This window comes from Uranotaenia lowii, chromosome 3 (assembly GCF_029784155.1).
Source record: "Uranotaenia lowii strain MFRU-FL chromosome 3, ASM2978415v1, whole genome shotgun sequence".
NCBI lineage: Eukaryota > Metazoa > Arthropoda > Insecta > Diptera > Culicidae > Uranotaenia > Uranotaenia lowii.
The window spans coordinates 4596246-4609482 of record NC_073693.1 but is presented as its reverse complement, the minus strand read 5'-3'; the positions used below and the strand labels follow the sequence as shown (position 1 = coordinate 4609482).

The 13237-nt window shown below is 39.0% G+C and overlaps 1 protein-coding gene across 1 annotated transcript in view; it reads right to left on the bottom strand.

Annotated features, from left to right (window-relative positions):
* Window positions 1-12686, bottom strand: part of LOC129750610 (probable serine/threonine-protein kinase nek3) — an 18710-nt gene extending 6024 nt beyond the window's left edge. The window contains exons 1-6 of the mRNA XM_055745574.1: window positions 12602-12686; window positions 12276-12417; window positions 11461-12054; window positions 8498-8704; window positions 7522-7705; window positions 5148-5262 (exon numbers count right to left, since the gene is read on the bottom strand). Of these exons, the coding sequence (XP_055601549.1) occupies window positions 5148-5262; window positions 7522-7705; window positions 8498-8704; window positions 11461-12054; window positions 12276-12417; window positions 12602-12686 (1327 nt within the window). The remainder of the gene's footprint in view (window positions 1-5147; window positions 5263-7521; window positions 7706-8497; window positions 8705-11460; window positions 12055-12275; window positions 12418-12601) is intronic.
* Window positions 12687-13237: the final 551 nt, after the last annotated feature.

Sequence of the window (13237 nt, the reverse complement as noted above, 5' to 3'; positions counted from 1 at the left end):
GTCATTTTTGTCATTTTTGTCATTTTTGTCATTTTTGACATTTTTGTCATTTTTGTCATTTTTGTCATTTTTGTCATTTTTGTCATTTTTGTCATTTTTGTCATTTTTGTCATTTTTGTCATTTTTGTCATTTTTGTCATTTTTGTCATTTTTGTCATTTTTGTCATTTTTGTCATTTTTGTCATTTTTGTCATTTTTGTCATTTTTGTCATTTTTGTCATTTTTGTCATTTTTGTCATTTTTGTCATTTTTGTCATTTTTGTCATTTTTGTCATTTTTGTCATTTTTGTCATTTTTGTCATTTTTGTCATTTTTGTCATTTTTGTCATTTTTGTCATTTTTGTCATTTTTGTCATTTTTGTCATTTTTGTCATTTTTGTCATTTTTGTCATTTTTGTCATTTTTGTCATTTTTGTCATTTTTGTCATTTTTGTCATTTTTGTCATTTTTGTCATTTTTGTCATTTTTGTCGTTCTTGTCATTTTTGTCATTTTTGTCATTTTTGTCATTTTTGTCATTTTTGTCATTTTTGTCATTTTTGTCATTTTTGTCATTTTTGTCATTTTTGTCATTTTTGTCATTTTTGTCATTTTTGTTATTTTTGTCATTTTTGTCATTTTTGTCATTTTTGTCATTTTTGTCATTTTTGTCATTTTTGTCATTTTTGTCATTTTTGTCATTTTTGTCATTTTTGACATTTTTGTCATTTTTGTCATTTTTGTCATTTTTGTCATTTTTGTCATTTTTGTCATTTTTGTCATTTTTGTCATTTTTGTCATTTTTGTCATTTTTGTCATTTTTGTCATTTTTGTCATTTTTGTCATTTTTGTCATTTTTGTCATTTTTGTCATTTTTGTCATTTTTGTCATTTTTGTCATTTTTGTCATTTTTGTCATTTTTGTCATTTTTGTCATTTTTGTTATTTTCATAACGTAACGAAATTCAACAAAGTTTGTATCCTTCGTTTTTGGCACTGAAACACTTCTAATATTCTGAATCGTTTCAATCAAGTGACACAATCTTTCAGATAATAAAAGGCAAAAGGCGTTTTTGTTGGTTTCCTGTTTTCTACTTTCAACCTTTTTGCGTCAAGAGCCACAAGTAACGCCCAACTCTTTTCCTTCTTTCGCCAATTTTCACCACCATCAGAAAGAATTGATTCCCGTTTGGACCTTGAGTTGACTGGTAGTAAAACTGACGGGGTGAGGGTGTAAATAATTTCTCGCCCTTTCCCACTTCTGGAGCTTCTTCGAGCTTTGATGGCAGACAAAGGTCCTTTCTAGAAGTAGTCAAGTGTGGCGTAATTTGTGTCCTCCAGTGTGGAAATGTGACGACAACGATCAACAGGCTGATAAAGTCCCAATTAGACAACTTTCCGACGATGACAACGACGCCGTTTGCCAAAACGAAACAAATTTAGGGAAAAAGTTTGAATGAGCTTTTTGTGGAAAATAATGAATTTCTGTGCCATATGGCTAAGCCAAGGGAAACCAGCTGGGATTTTCGGAGGCATATCGTGTGGGTTGAACGGGATCAGGGCCATGGGGGATGACATGTGGGAATCGTTCCACCGAGTCAACTTTTCATTAAACTTGTCCCAAATGATTATAGGGCCAGGGCCATGGCAGTGACACATACATCGGGTAATAACATCCCGAAACATTCTGCGAGCAGTGATTATTTACCACTAATGAGACAATTGTTACTGGGACTGTAAGCAGTGGCTTGCAATTAATTTGCCAATCCCTTCAGCGAAATTTACGAGAGCAAATTGAAACTGAAAGGTATTAATTTGAATACACATACATTGAATAAACAGTATCGATTCGACGAGCAACAGCGACACCCCCGCAAATATGAATGTGGGCCGACATTTATGAACGTAAATATGTAGGCATGTGCCTGACAGCGAGTCGCCAGTCGAGTTGATTGTTTACCCTCATCATAATCATCCTAAAATAATAATCAAAGCCATTCTCGTTAAAAGTTTATAACCGTTAATTGAATTTAATTATTGTATGATCCTACTTGAATTGGACCGAATGTATCGAAAATCAATGGCGCTGCCGATAGCGTCGACATTATCAATTTGTTTTCACGGTAGCTGCGAGGATAATAATGGCGAATCAGAAGTGAATGCAACTATCAATCAAACCGGGTGACAAATGCAGTTTTGAGTTCTGGATAATGATTTGTTCCACTGTTCCAGTGATCTAATTTTGCTTGTTGAATAGAATTTTGATTGAGTTTGCTATCGGAAAAAATCGAAATGATTCGGTAATGTGCATTTGGGATACAATGAAGAGATCTTCGAATTGAGCAAGTGAAAAAGTCAACTAGCTTATAAAACTAAGAAGAGAACTATTTTTGATTGTTAACTAAACATCATAGAAATAATTGTAAAAAAAAACGTACTATGAATAAATATTTTATTCCAGTAGTTTTTTTTCAATAATACCCCTTACGATTATAATCTTTGAGAAAACCCTACAATTTATGGTCTGTGAATATGGAATTCATGGTTTTCACGGTGCAATCCTATTCTAGTGTTTTTCTCTATAAAATTCGGTCAAATAAAATTTGAGTGATTAATAATTTAAATTTATTGTTTATTTGAAATGTATTATATTATAAACAGTTTTTTTTGTAACTTTATTGCTTATAAGAATTTTGATTTAAAATATTTTTCCTTTAATTTTTATTTTTTTTAATAAATGTAAATGAATCACGAAGAATTGCTAACTTGCTCTCATCTCATCACGCGTATGCGTTTTATTTCCGATGTCATTTATTTCTTCAAATAACAATTCGTCATCAGTACCTCATAATCTCAAAGGCGGTAATCTTCACACTCGACAGCTTCCAGACGCTCCCGGAACCGGAAACCGAAGCAAAAGACCAAATTCCAATAATGTTTTCTACCCGTCGTGGTGGCGTGGCTTGAGCTTGAAATGCGAGAGACCATCAAATGTAAGCAACCAATGAACGAATTTGCCCAAAAAGTGGGAGTGAGGAGAAGCAGTGATAAATTTACTAACCATGATTAGCTGTTATTTTTCCCCTGACGAGCGCAACCCAAAAGTGGCATCATCCATATCAACGGGATGGATTTCCTTTTTTCCACATGGGCCAACATTTGGCACCATCAGTAAGTATAGCGAAGCAGCAGCTAAATAGGTAGATGGAAGCAAGTAAAGCAAAGTGTAGGTGCAACTGGGCGGGTGTGAAGAAAATTTTCTTCCTTTCCAGTAGCAAAAGCAACATTTCAAAAAGAGGTACTCTGTATTAAAACCTTCTTTCATTTCTGCCCTGCCACGTGTCCCTTTCCCAACTCTACTGCTTACTTCACCAAGAAGCTCATTCGGAAAAATAACACTGCGAGATGATGGATGAGTGTTGGTATTAGATTTGTGAACCTCAAACCCCAAACAAAAAACCATCTCTTGCTTATAATACCCCAACCAAATGATGGAAGGAGGAACCCGTCAAGATCATAGCTTTTTGGGGAAAAATGTAGAATGATCTCTCGGTCTTTCCTGGCGCTCGCTGGTTGCTCGCTGGTGGAAAGCATTTAGTGAAGTGTGAATCCAAAACTCGGGTATATCCCGAACCCTCGCTCGAAAGACCCCGGAAGTGGACGACTGAAAGTGGCAGCAGTCAAGCGGAGGAGTCTATTTAGCAGTTATCGCGCATCATTGCCAAAGCGTCTTTTTCTTCGAGTCGAAACGGAAGCGGAGAGCAACCGGAAATTCGGAGACTGGCTCAAACCGGGCGAACGAAGATGATAAATGTTGTTTGGGTATTTTTATTTATCTTTTTTCCGCATTTTTCACGCCGACCGACCTTTCCTAACAAACATCAGTTGTCACTGCTGCCCGGGTTTTTTTTTCGCTCTCAATGTTAGTGCGGGGGAGTTGCGAGGATGATTTCTTCTGGCAGCTCAATTGCTAGCTTCACGTTTAGGTATATGTGAATTGCGCAAAATTTCAACGAAAATTATAAACTATTGAAGAAGTAAAGTGAACATATTTACTTTTAAAGTTATTTCATGAAAGTCCTACTTCCTGAACTCCACCAGGGGTCGCAGACCTAGTTCTCACCTCGAACTGTTTAACATACTATGCTTCAATAGTGGGAGTTTTAAATATACGTGCTAGTGCGCTTCAAGGCAATACTCATAGACGAAATCAGCTTCAGCAAAACCTCTCATCCTTACGATTCGACGCCTGAACTCTCCTCTAACGACTTGAGAACCGACATCTCCTGACATGAGATTCCCACATAAACCTTTCCTCTTACGACTCGAGATCCGATTCCTCCTCGCATCGACTCGAGGTTGACATACACATACCTCTTCTCAGCACGACTCATGGCCCGATCTCTCCTCTAACGACTCAAGATCTAACATCTCCTCGTAATGACTCGAGGTAACCACTTCTATACCCCTCCTCTTTTTGATTTAAAGGCCTGATCTATCCTCTTGGGACTCGAAACCCGTCTTCCTCTCGTAAAGACTCGGGGTTGACCACACAAACCTCTTCTCCTGAAGACTCGATCCCTGACCTTTTCCCTAACGACTCGAAGACCGACACATTTATGTCCGTCGTGTGCCGCTTGGGAGCAGTTGATCCTAGACTCGCGTCTGTCACAGCACACGCGCCGGACTTAACGCAACTACTTAGATGATTCGCGACGAAGACGTCATGCTACTCCGACTCGAATGGCTCATCCGGGGTCGAGAGCCACTCTACTCGTGTGTATTCCCCGATCGTGGAATAACCCTTTCCCAACGATTCCCACTGCGAAGAAGGTCACGTCTTATCCCCGACCTCCGCAGCTTCAGTCGTTGGGATCCGCTACGCAAAAGATGTTGTTTATAAAAAAAGACCATCTAACGTAAGTGTCTTAATGGTTTACTTAAATCTAGGTCTATCTAAACGTACATTCTGAGTTTTCTAATTAGTTGTTTCTTAACTGGTCACTTTTGTTAGATTAGATCATGCGTTTAAATGTTGCAGCTGAGACATTAAAGTCAAAGAGAGTATAATGGCGTAAGAAGCTAGTTTTTGCGGAACGTAAGGGGTCATTGCTGCCATAGCGTGTATTTCCCGGAATGGCGATTCGACAGCTTGTAAAGGTCAAGCAACGCGCAACGTTGTGCACAAGGTAGCAGGTTTCGAGGGTTATCCCACGGTAGACCACGCAGAGCATAACGAACGAAATTCCATCCAGATCTATACAGAGCTCGTAGGCAAACAGGATCTGTAAATTTTTTACTCAGACGTATGAAAAATCCCAGCATTCGTTTAGCCTTTTCAAGTGTACCACACTAGTGACGCTTAAATGTCATACAAAAATGAAAGTTTCTTGCGTCCAAATGTTATGATACAGAATTTAGAGACGCTTGAGGCTACACACAAAAAAAAGATTAGTAAAATTACTAAATCAGTGGTTTAAACGAACAACAGGCGACCATATTTTTGAGTCAAATATGTTTTGTTGTTTATAATACCTTACGCATAGCTTTTTTACCATGTGCTCAATTTGGCTGCGCATAGTAAATTCGACTGCGTTTTAGTAACATTGTCAATGAAATGATGCATTGTTTTACTTCGTCCCTAGTAAAATTAATATGTTTCATGATGAAACTAGTATGTGTTATGATAAAGATTAGGAGGAGCGAGGAGCTTGATTTAAATAGTAAAATTACTATGTATGTTTGTTTGTTTATTTGCATGCATGCATTATGACATTATTTGAAACATGAAAATTCACACTCACACACACACTCAGAACTGATACATATCAGTTATGATCCTAAAGGTTGAAAGTCGTTAGGGGAAGGAAATCAGCATCGAGACGTTCGTTGCTGATAGTCTGCGTCCTTTTTTACCTCATCATGTATCGCAAAAGTGTTTCAAATACAGAAGCGTCGTTGTCATGCATGATTGTTTGTATGATTTGGTTGAAGAAGGAAAATTTGACTGCTTTGATTTTTTGGCTTTGAATGTAGTCAAGCATGGCTCAGTGAAAATGATTGATTTTCGGAAGCATGGTATCGAGGAGTCGCTGTAATATCTGACAAGCTGCCAAGCTGTTAACGATCAAAAAAAAATTTCAAATCGTCCGCGTACATGAGTACTCCGCATCCAACAAGCAGAATATTAAAATCATTACAGAACAGGGTAAACAATAAAGGGCCCAAATTACTTCCTTGGGGTACCCCTGAAGTCGGAATGAAATCTGGAGATTCGGAGGATCCGATTTTAACAGCGAGATGACGATTAGTTAAGTAGCTACTGATCCAGGCGCATAATCTCTCAGATAATCCCAGGAGTTTTAACTTTTAAAGTAAAATTAAGTGATTCACTGAATCAAATGCCGCAGTGATGTCCGTGTAAATTGCGTCGACTTGTTTGCCATCCATATTGGATATGCAGAATGATGTAAACACTGCCAGCACAGACAAACAGACAGGACACTCTGTAGAAAATCTGGTCATTTTTTCGCAAAGCTATTACCCTGCCATCTGTTGCTGACATTGCCTACCAACCCATTTCGTTAAAAAAGTGATCATGGTAACCTCTGACTATTCGGTGTTTTGTTTTGAATCGAAAACAACCATTCTAGCCTAGCATTTGTGAAGTTGGTATACTGTTATTTATATCTTTTTCAATATTACGGTTTCTGCTTTTTAGGTTTGACGGAAAAAGGCTTAACTGCTGTTTGTGGAACCAAAGAGTTTGAGAGAGTTGAGATGGTGGTGGTGATGATAATTGAATGCAGGTTTTCTATACCAGTATAGAAGTTGACATCGGCACATATTCCGCACCTACCAGGGCCGGATTAAGCCATCGAGGGGCCCGGGGCAATTTTTTTCGGGGGGCCCCTATAATTCGATTTTTTTTTTCAAATGCTACCCAGAAAATACAATACTTTTTGAATGTGTAAAAAAAAAAACTGGAGATGAGGTCAGTATACTATCTTCAAATAGCCATGTTGTCTGTGTAGAAAATAGTTTCTGGTATCTTCAAATAAAAATTGTTAATCAATCACGTGCAAACATTGCGAAAGAGTTCAGAAATTTTTCAAAAATGGAAACGCTGATTTAAGCTGCAAAGTGCAAAATTTAATTCTCATTTTTTTAAACCCCTTATCATCAACTAAAATTTTCTAATTTGAAAAAATGACCGGATAGATATTATAAATAATTTTCATATCATTATTGATCGCTTGGTTTGTGCTTATTCGGTAAATATTTACCTAGTGTAGTGACGATTAGGAAGTATCATAAAGATTTGAAACATGGAAAACAAAATTAAAAAAAATAAAAAAAATTATTAAATCAACATTCCATAGGGATACAGATATGAGAGTTTAAGAATTCAAAACTTTAAATCACGTTATATTCAAAACCAAAATTCAGTGTCTCAAATTCAAATCATAATTTCAAACCAAGTTTTGAGAAACAAAATATGATTTTTAAAAAAAAGAGATACTGTTTTTTAACGTGTGACTCACACGGGGTGGATCTGCTAGTGGACTGGGGGGTGGTGACCAATCTGGCAAGCGAAGCGCTGGAACAGCGCACAGCAAGTAGCGGAGAAGCTCGTGCCAGAAGAAAGGCCTTTCTTCGGTAGACACGGCGGACTGGATCGATAGTATTGGTCTGGACGCAGGAAGACTAAACTCTTCGGGTTTGGTTCTGACAAGAACCGGTATTGCGTCACCAATCACTATCGGAGCTTCAAGCAGAGGAACAGAGTAGAGGACCCAACCAGGACAAGAAAGGCAGGAACAAAACAACACAGTTTCTACTCTGTCTCTAATCACTATTTATTTCTCTACTTATTTACACTGTACACTGTTTGTTCGATATTAACTCCACCACGCGTGGAGTGGAAATGACTCGAGACGCATTGAGGAATGCGCCCTTAAATAGGCTGTCATGCAAGCACAGGACCACGTGCTTGCGCCAAATGGAAACGCCTAGAACCTGCTAGGCGCGTCGCGAATACCCAGTAAGCGCGTCCTCTCAGAAATCGACAGAGCATGCAAAAAAATTGAGAGTTGAGTCACCGAACTTAGAATAAAACGGTTAACTTCGGCGACACTCCAAGAACGCAAATATTTTCATTCGGTTTGTCCTGCCGAGATACCTAGAGGCAACAAATACGAATGCGTACATGCGAAATCAGTTTGAATCGTACACTCGTACGGTGTGGTCGCAATTGTCCCCGTGTCCCGTGTGTGCTTTCAATCGTAGCTGTCGACTTCTCAGGCAGGCGAACACGCGTCTCGGAGGGAAACATACAAACACGATTCGGATTGTGTTCGTGTGTTTCTCTGGAGGGCGTGTCTTAGCTTAATTCGTGGCACTCACCAAGGCACGCGTATGGTGTGTTCCTCTCTAACGATGTGATGATGCAAAATCGCCAGAGAGATCGTTACGATCCCTCTGGCGATTTGAGTTACCTCTCTGCCGATTCAAATTTACCGGGTATTCTTCCTTACAGCGAGAGCAGCCTCCTTGCTCTCTCGGCGCCGTTCTCTCACGTCTGTGTGGCACTCTTCTCCTCTTGTGAGTGCCCCGGGCGTCGTTGCTGGACATCGGCGTCGACCATTGGGAATCGCTCGTTGCTGCTGGGAGCTTTCGTAGCGAACAGATACAAAGTAACAATCAGAGCAAAAGCATAATTTGCACCTATTGAGAATTTCAATTATATGTTTTTGAAACACAAAAAAAAAATCTTTTCATGAGAAGTTTTTGAATATGATTCTCATCAGATAAAGTTTTTTTTTATCAAATTTTCACTCTAAATGTGTCGAAAGTTTCATTTGATGCCCTCAAAGAAAAAATATTGAGAATAAAGATTAAATGTTTAAAACACAGACAGTTATAATTGAAAAAAAAAATCAGATAAGGAATCTGTGGTGATCCTCCATACTACCGTACTCTACAGAATCTAAATGAGTTTAGTACTTTAAGCAAAGATCCTGAGTTTTCTAAATTCAGAAAAATTATGAAACTAAACTTCAGTAACTGAAGAAACAACACAAGACTTGAAAATCCCAATGAATTGAATCTGGAAAAAAATAAGATTTAGATCATAAAAATATTCATATTAAGAAAATCACTGAATGATACTAAATAGCAACTCAACTATCAGATCGTTTTTATGATGATTTATGAATGTTCATTTGGAAAATGATATGCTGAATTCAGGATATTCACTTCAGTAGATCATAAAATTTTGGTTAAATCAGTTGAAAATGTTCTGCTTTTTTAGTGCAGTAAACCAATAGTTGGAAACTTAACGTAACAACAAACATTATTGTTGTGCAAGTCGTTTGAATGTAATGAAAATGAGGAGATGTTTTTATTTATTTTACCTGTTCTGTAAAGAATATCTTAACTGATATGTTTCGATAAAAAATGAAAGTTTAAGGTGTTTTGCCTCATATTCTTCTTATTTTTTTTAAAATTCGGTTCTGTCCAGAAGATTTTGATATTCTCAGCTCGCAAAATGTGGGAGAGCTCCTTCACTTCTTACTCTAGGGGGCCTCCTTATCTTTTTAAAGACAAAAACTAATCTATATATTATTTCACGGGGCCCTTTAGTTTTCATACTTCAAGTTTTCATTCCGATTTTCTAGTTTTGATTTCTTTTCATAGATTTGTAGTAGTATGATTAAAGTAATTTTAAAACTTTTTTCCCTCGGGGGGCCCCCCTGAGCCGGGGGGGCCGGGGGCAATTGCCCCTTTTGCCCCCCCTTTAATCCGGCCTTGGCACCTACAAAACAAAATTTCTGCGCGTTATGAGAAGGACAGTTGAAATTTTTATAATCCAGCTGCGGAAAATGAAAAGCGAACCACCATTAACATCCCGTGTTCAAGAAATAAAACTCGAAATCGAAAATAAAAACTTTGTGCAATTCACTCTCATTTTCGTATAGAATGAGATTGTATTTAACGATTTAACAGGAAGTTTATAATTCGACTATGTTCCTTCCACAGTGCTGCTTGTTGGTATCTCGGTAGTGGGAATGTTTACAGTTTGTCAATTACTCTTAGATTGGGCATCACATAGTTTAATGAAAATAAATTGTTGCTGTAGATTTAAAAAAATTAAACTGAAATAATTCAACTTTGATCTTATTTCAAGTTTTTAGAAAATCAAATATTCAAATATTTCAAAATTGTGATAAGAAGTTATCAGTTATCAGTTATCAGAAGAAAATTACATTTCTATAGAATTATTGATTCTTACTTAATTTGAAACTACAACGTCATTCAAAACTTTTTATTCTTAAGCTAAGTAAGATCCCGTACATAAATCCATTCAATCTGTTGCTGCTCATGAATGCTGCTGATCGATATCTTGAAAGTTTAAAGGGCATCTGGACTGGGAAAATGGCATTAAGTATCCTTCACGCTTTGCACAAGAAGAGGAACGTTGTTCGAGGAAGAATGACCCTAACGGATTAAACTCCTATCAAAAAAGAAAAAAAAGAGGAACGTTTTAACGTTGCTTCAGTCAGGACACATTTGGGTATGGGTTGTCGGCATAAAGTAACTGGTAACATCTAGGTCCATTTTCTGGGATTTTAAGCGTCTACGGCTTATTCATCCTCTTAACATCTAGGTCCAATTTGAACTGTCTTACTTCAAAAAATGAGCTTCATTTGTTTCCATCTTTTCTGAAAGAATGATTGAAAAAATTAGATTTTCAGGATTTAAATACTACCTGCATTTCTGCTCAGGGTGATGCTGATTTCTCAAATAGCGTTTGGCATTTCATAATCTATTTGTTGTAGTTTTCCGCCAAATATCACCGGATATCGCCATACGGGTTTAAAAAACATTTTCAATTATTTTCACTTCTTTCGAACTGATGAAGTTTCAAGTTGTCACAGTAAACAAACAAAATCACAAGGGCTGATGAAAAAATATGATTTCTCCAAAATTATAGCAGTGCTATCTGTTGGCGACATTGCCTAGCTTCAAAGCCGTTTTGCGAAGAATGAAAATAGAGTGTCCTGTGTGTTTGTCTGTGTTGCCAGGTTTAACGTAACCGATCGTTTCGGCAAAAACCCGTGTTGATTGTCCGAAATCCAGTTCCGGCAGGTTGAAAACATAACATCGTTGACAATTCTCTCTAAGACCTTCGAGCAGGCAGCTAGCGATGTGACCTCGATAATTGCGCACCTCTTGCTTATCATCCTTTTTAAAGATTGAGCTCATGAAGGATCTTTTCCAGGTGGCAGGAAACGGATGTTGAACACTTTTTTAACACATACGCAGGTCCTGCCCAGCTATGGTAGAATACTTCAATTTTTTACAGCTTTCAAAACCTTTTCCTTGGTAATAACAAACACGTCGAGATTTAACACATTGGTGGGCAATCGTGTGACAGCTGCGCTGATTTGATCTACAGTAGGTGATTGACTTGAAAATACACTGCACTGGAGAAATGCTTTTCAGCATGTGATTTAGCAATTCTGTCATCTAAATGTACCTTCGCAGGTAGACCGGATTCCTTCCGTTTGTTATTCTCGAAATTCCAAAACTTTTTCGGGTTCAGACGAAGTTCACTTTGAGTACGATTTACATAACGGCGATAGCATAATCGATTGTAGATTCGATATTGTTTGGTAGCATCGTTAAGTTTCATTTTGATGAATGGGCATCTAGCATTAGTGAATGTTCGAAGCAATTTCGAGCGCAGCTGTTTCAATCGTTTTAAACGAGAATTGGTCCAAGGAGGTCTGAGTGGAGGTCGAGCCATGGGCACAGATTCGTCAAAAACATCGTCCATAATTGTGTAGAATAAATTCACGGCTACATGTACACTAGTACATCTTTGGAGATTTGTCCAGTCCACTTGAGATAGAACTAGGTTCATGAGATCGAAATCAGCCCTACGGAAGTCACGTGCAGATGGATCGAAAGCCTCTACAAAAGCGACCAGACTGAGGAATGAACTGATGAATTCAAGCGGAGGATGGTATACGTCAATTGGTACAACGGCATCACTTGCTTCAATAACTGGGCTGTTCAAGATTGATTCGTCAGTGAAAACCTTATCTTTGTAGCTTCAAACCGTGGGGTTGGACGCACACTATTCGACAGCATCCCATTGATGGGGTCAGTCCAACTCCAACTCCAACCGTTGTCCGGTCTTCTTTTATTCCCTTTGCTAGCAACCCTATGATTTTCGGACCGCGGCTTTTTTATGCCCGTCGTGTGCTGCCGTTGACTCCAGCTCCTCTACAGGTCAGTCATATTCCGGGGGATCCCATCGCTGATCGCATGCCAAGTGTTGGAGTCCGTACACATCCTCTTGACCACGTTGTCTACTGTCGTGTCGGGTCCATAGACGGTATGTATGTTGATCGGGTATTTGCTCTTCGTCACTACAATTTGGGAAATATGGCGCAGCCACATGTCCAAACCGGTAGTAGTACTTCATGAACCATCAACTACCACTGACCAGTCAGGGATTGCGTCTTATGGAAGTCCACTTCACCGTGTCTTCTTCCGATCCAGCTCCCCCCGATGTGCGGGATCAGACCATGGTTCCACCTTCCTCTCGCTGACCTGTCCCACAGCTGTTGCCAGTTGTACATCGAGTCTTCATTGGCGAGATCTCGTACATCGAGCGTATCTCATCCTCAATAGACATCCTCCTCTAGCAAAACCGAGATGAGCATGACAGCCACTACCCAAGCGGCTTCTGATAATTAGCCGCTGCTGAGTCTCTGCAGGTTACACTGTCTTCCCAAGGCCTGCCTCCAAGTCGCCGCACCGTACCACAGAATTGACGTGGTCACGCTTGACAGTGTCCTTCTCTTGCTACTGCGGATTGTCGAGGAGTTTGACATCATCCGTGTGAGTGCAGCCGTGGCCACTTCCGCTCTCTTACACACGTAGTCGACATGACTCGTGAAGCTGAGCCTGTCGTCGATTATCACTCTGAGGTACCGAATAGCTCGTTTGGACACGATATCACACGGTCCAGTTGCAATGGTACCTGTTAGGAGTGAGATCAGGTTGGTGATGGTTGACTGCGCTTGGACGTAGAGGAGTCCCAGAGACACTAGTTCATCTCATCGAAGCACAGTACGAGGTCTCATATGCCGGTGTCTTGTCTGATCCAAACCCGGTAACTGCGGGAGTAAGACAAGGATGTATCTTATCACTGCTCCTTTTTTTAATCATAATGGATGAGATCTT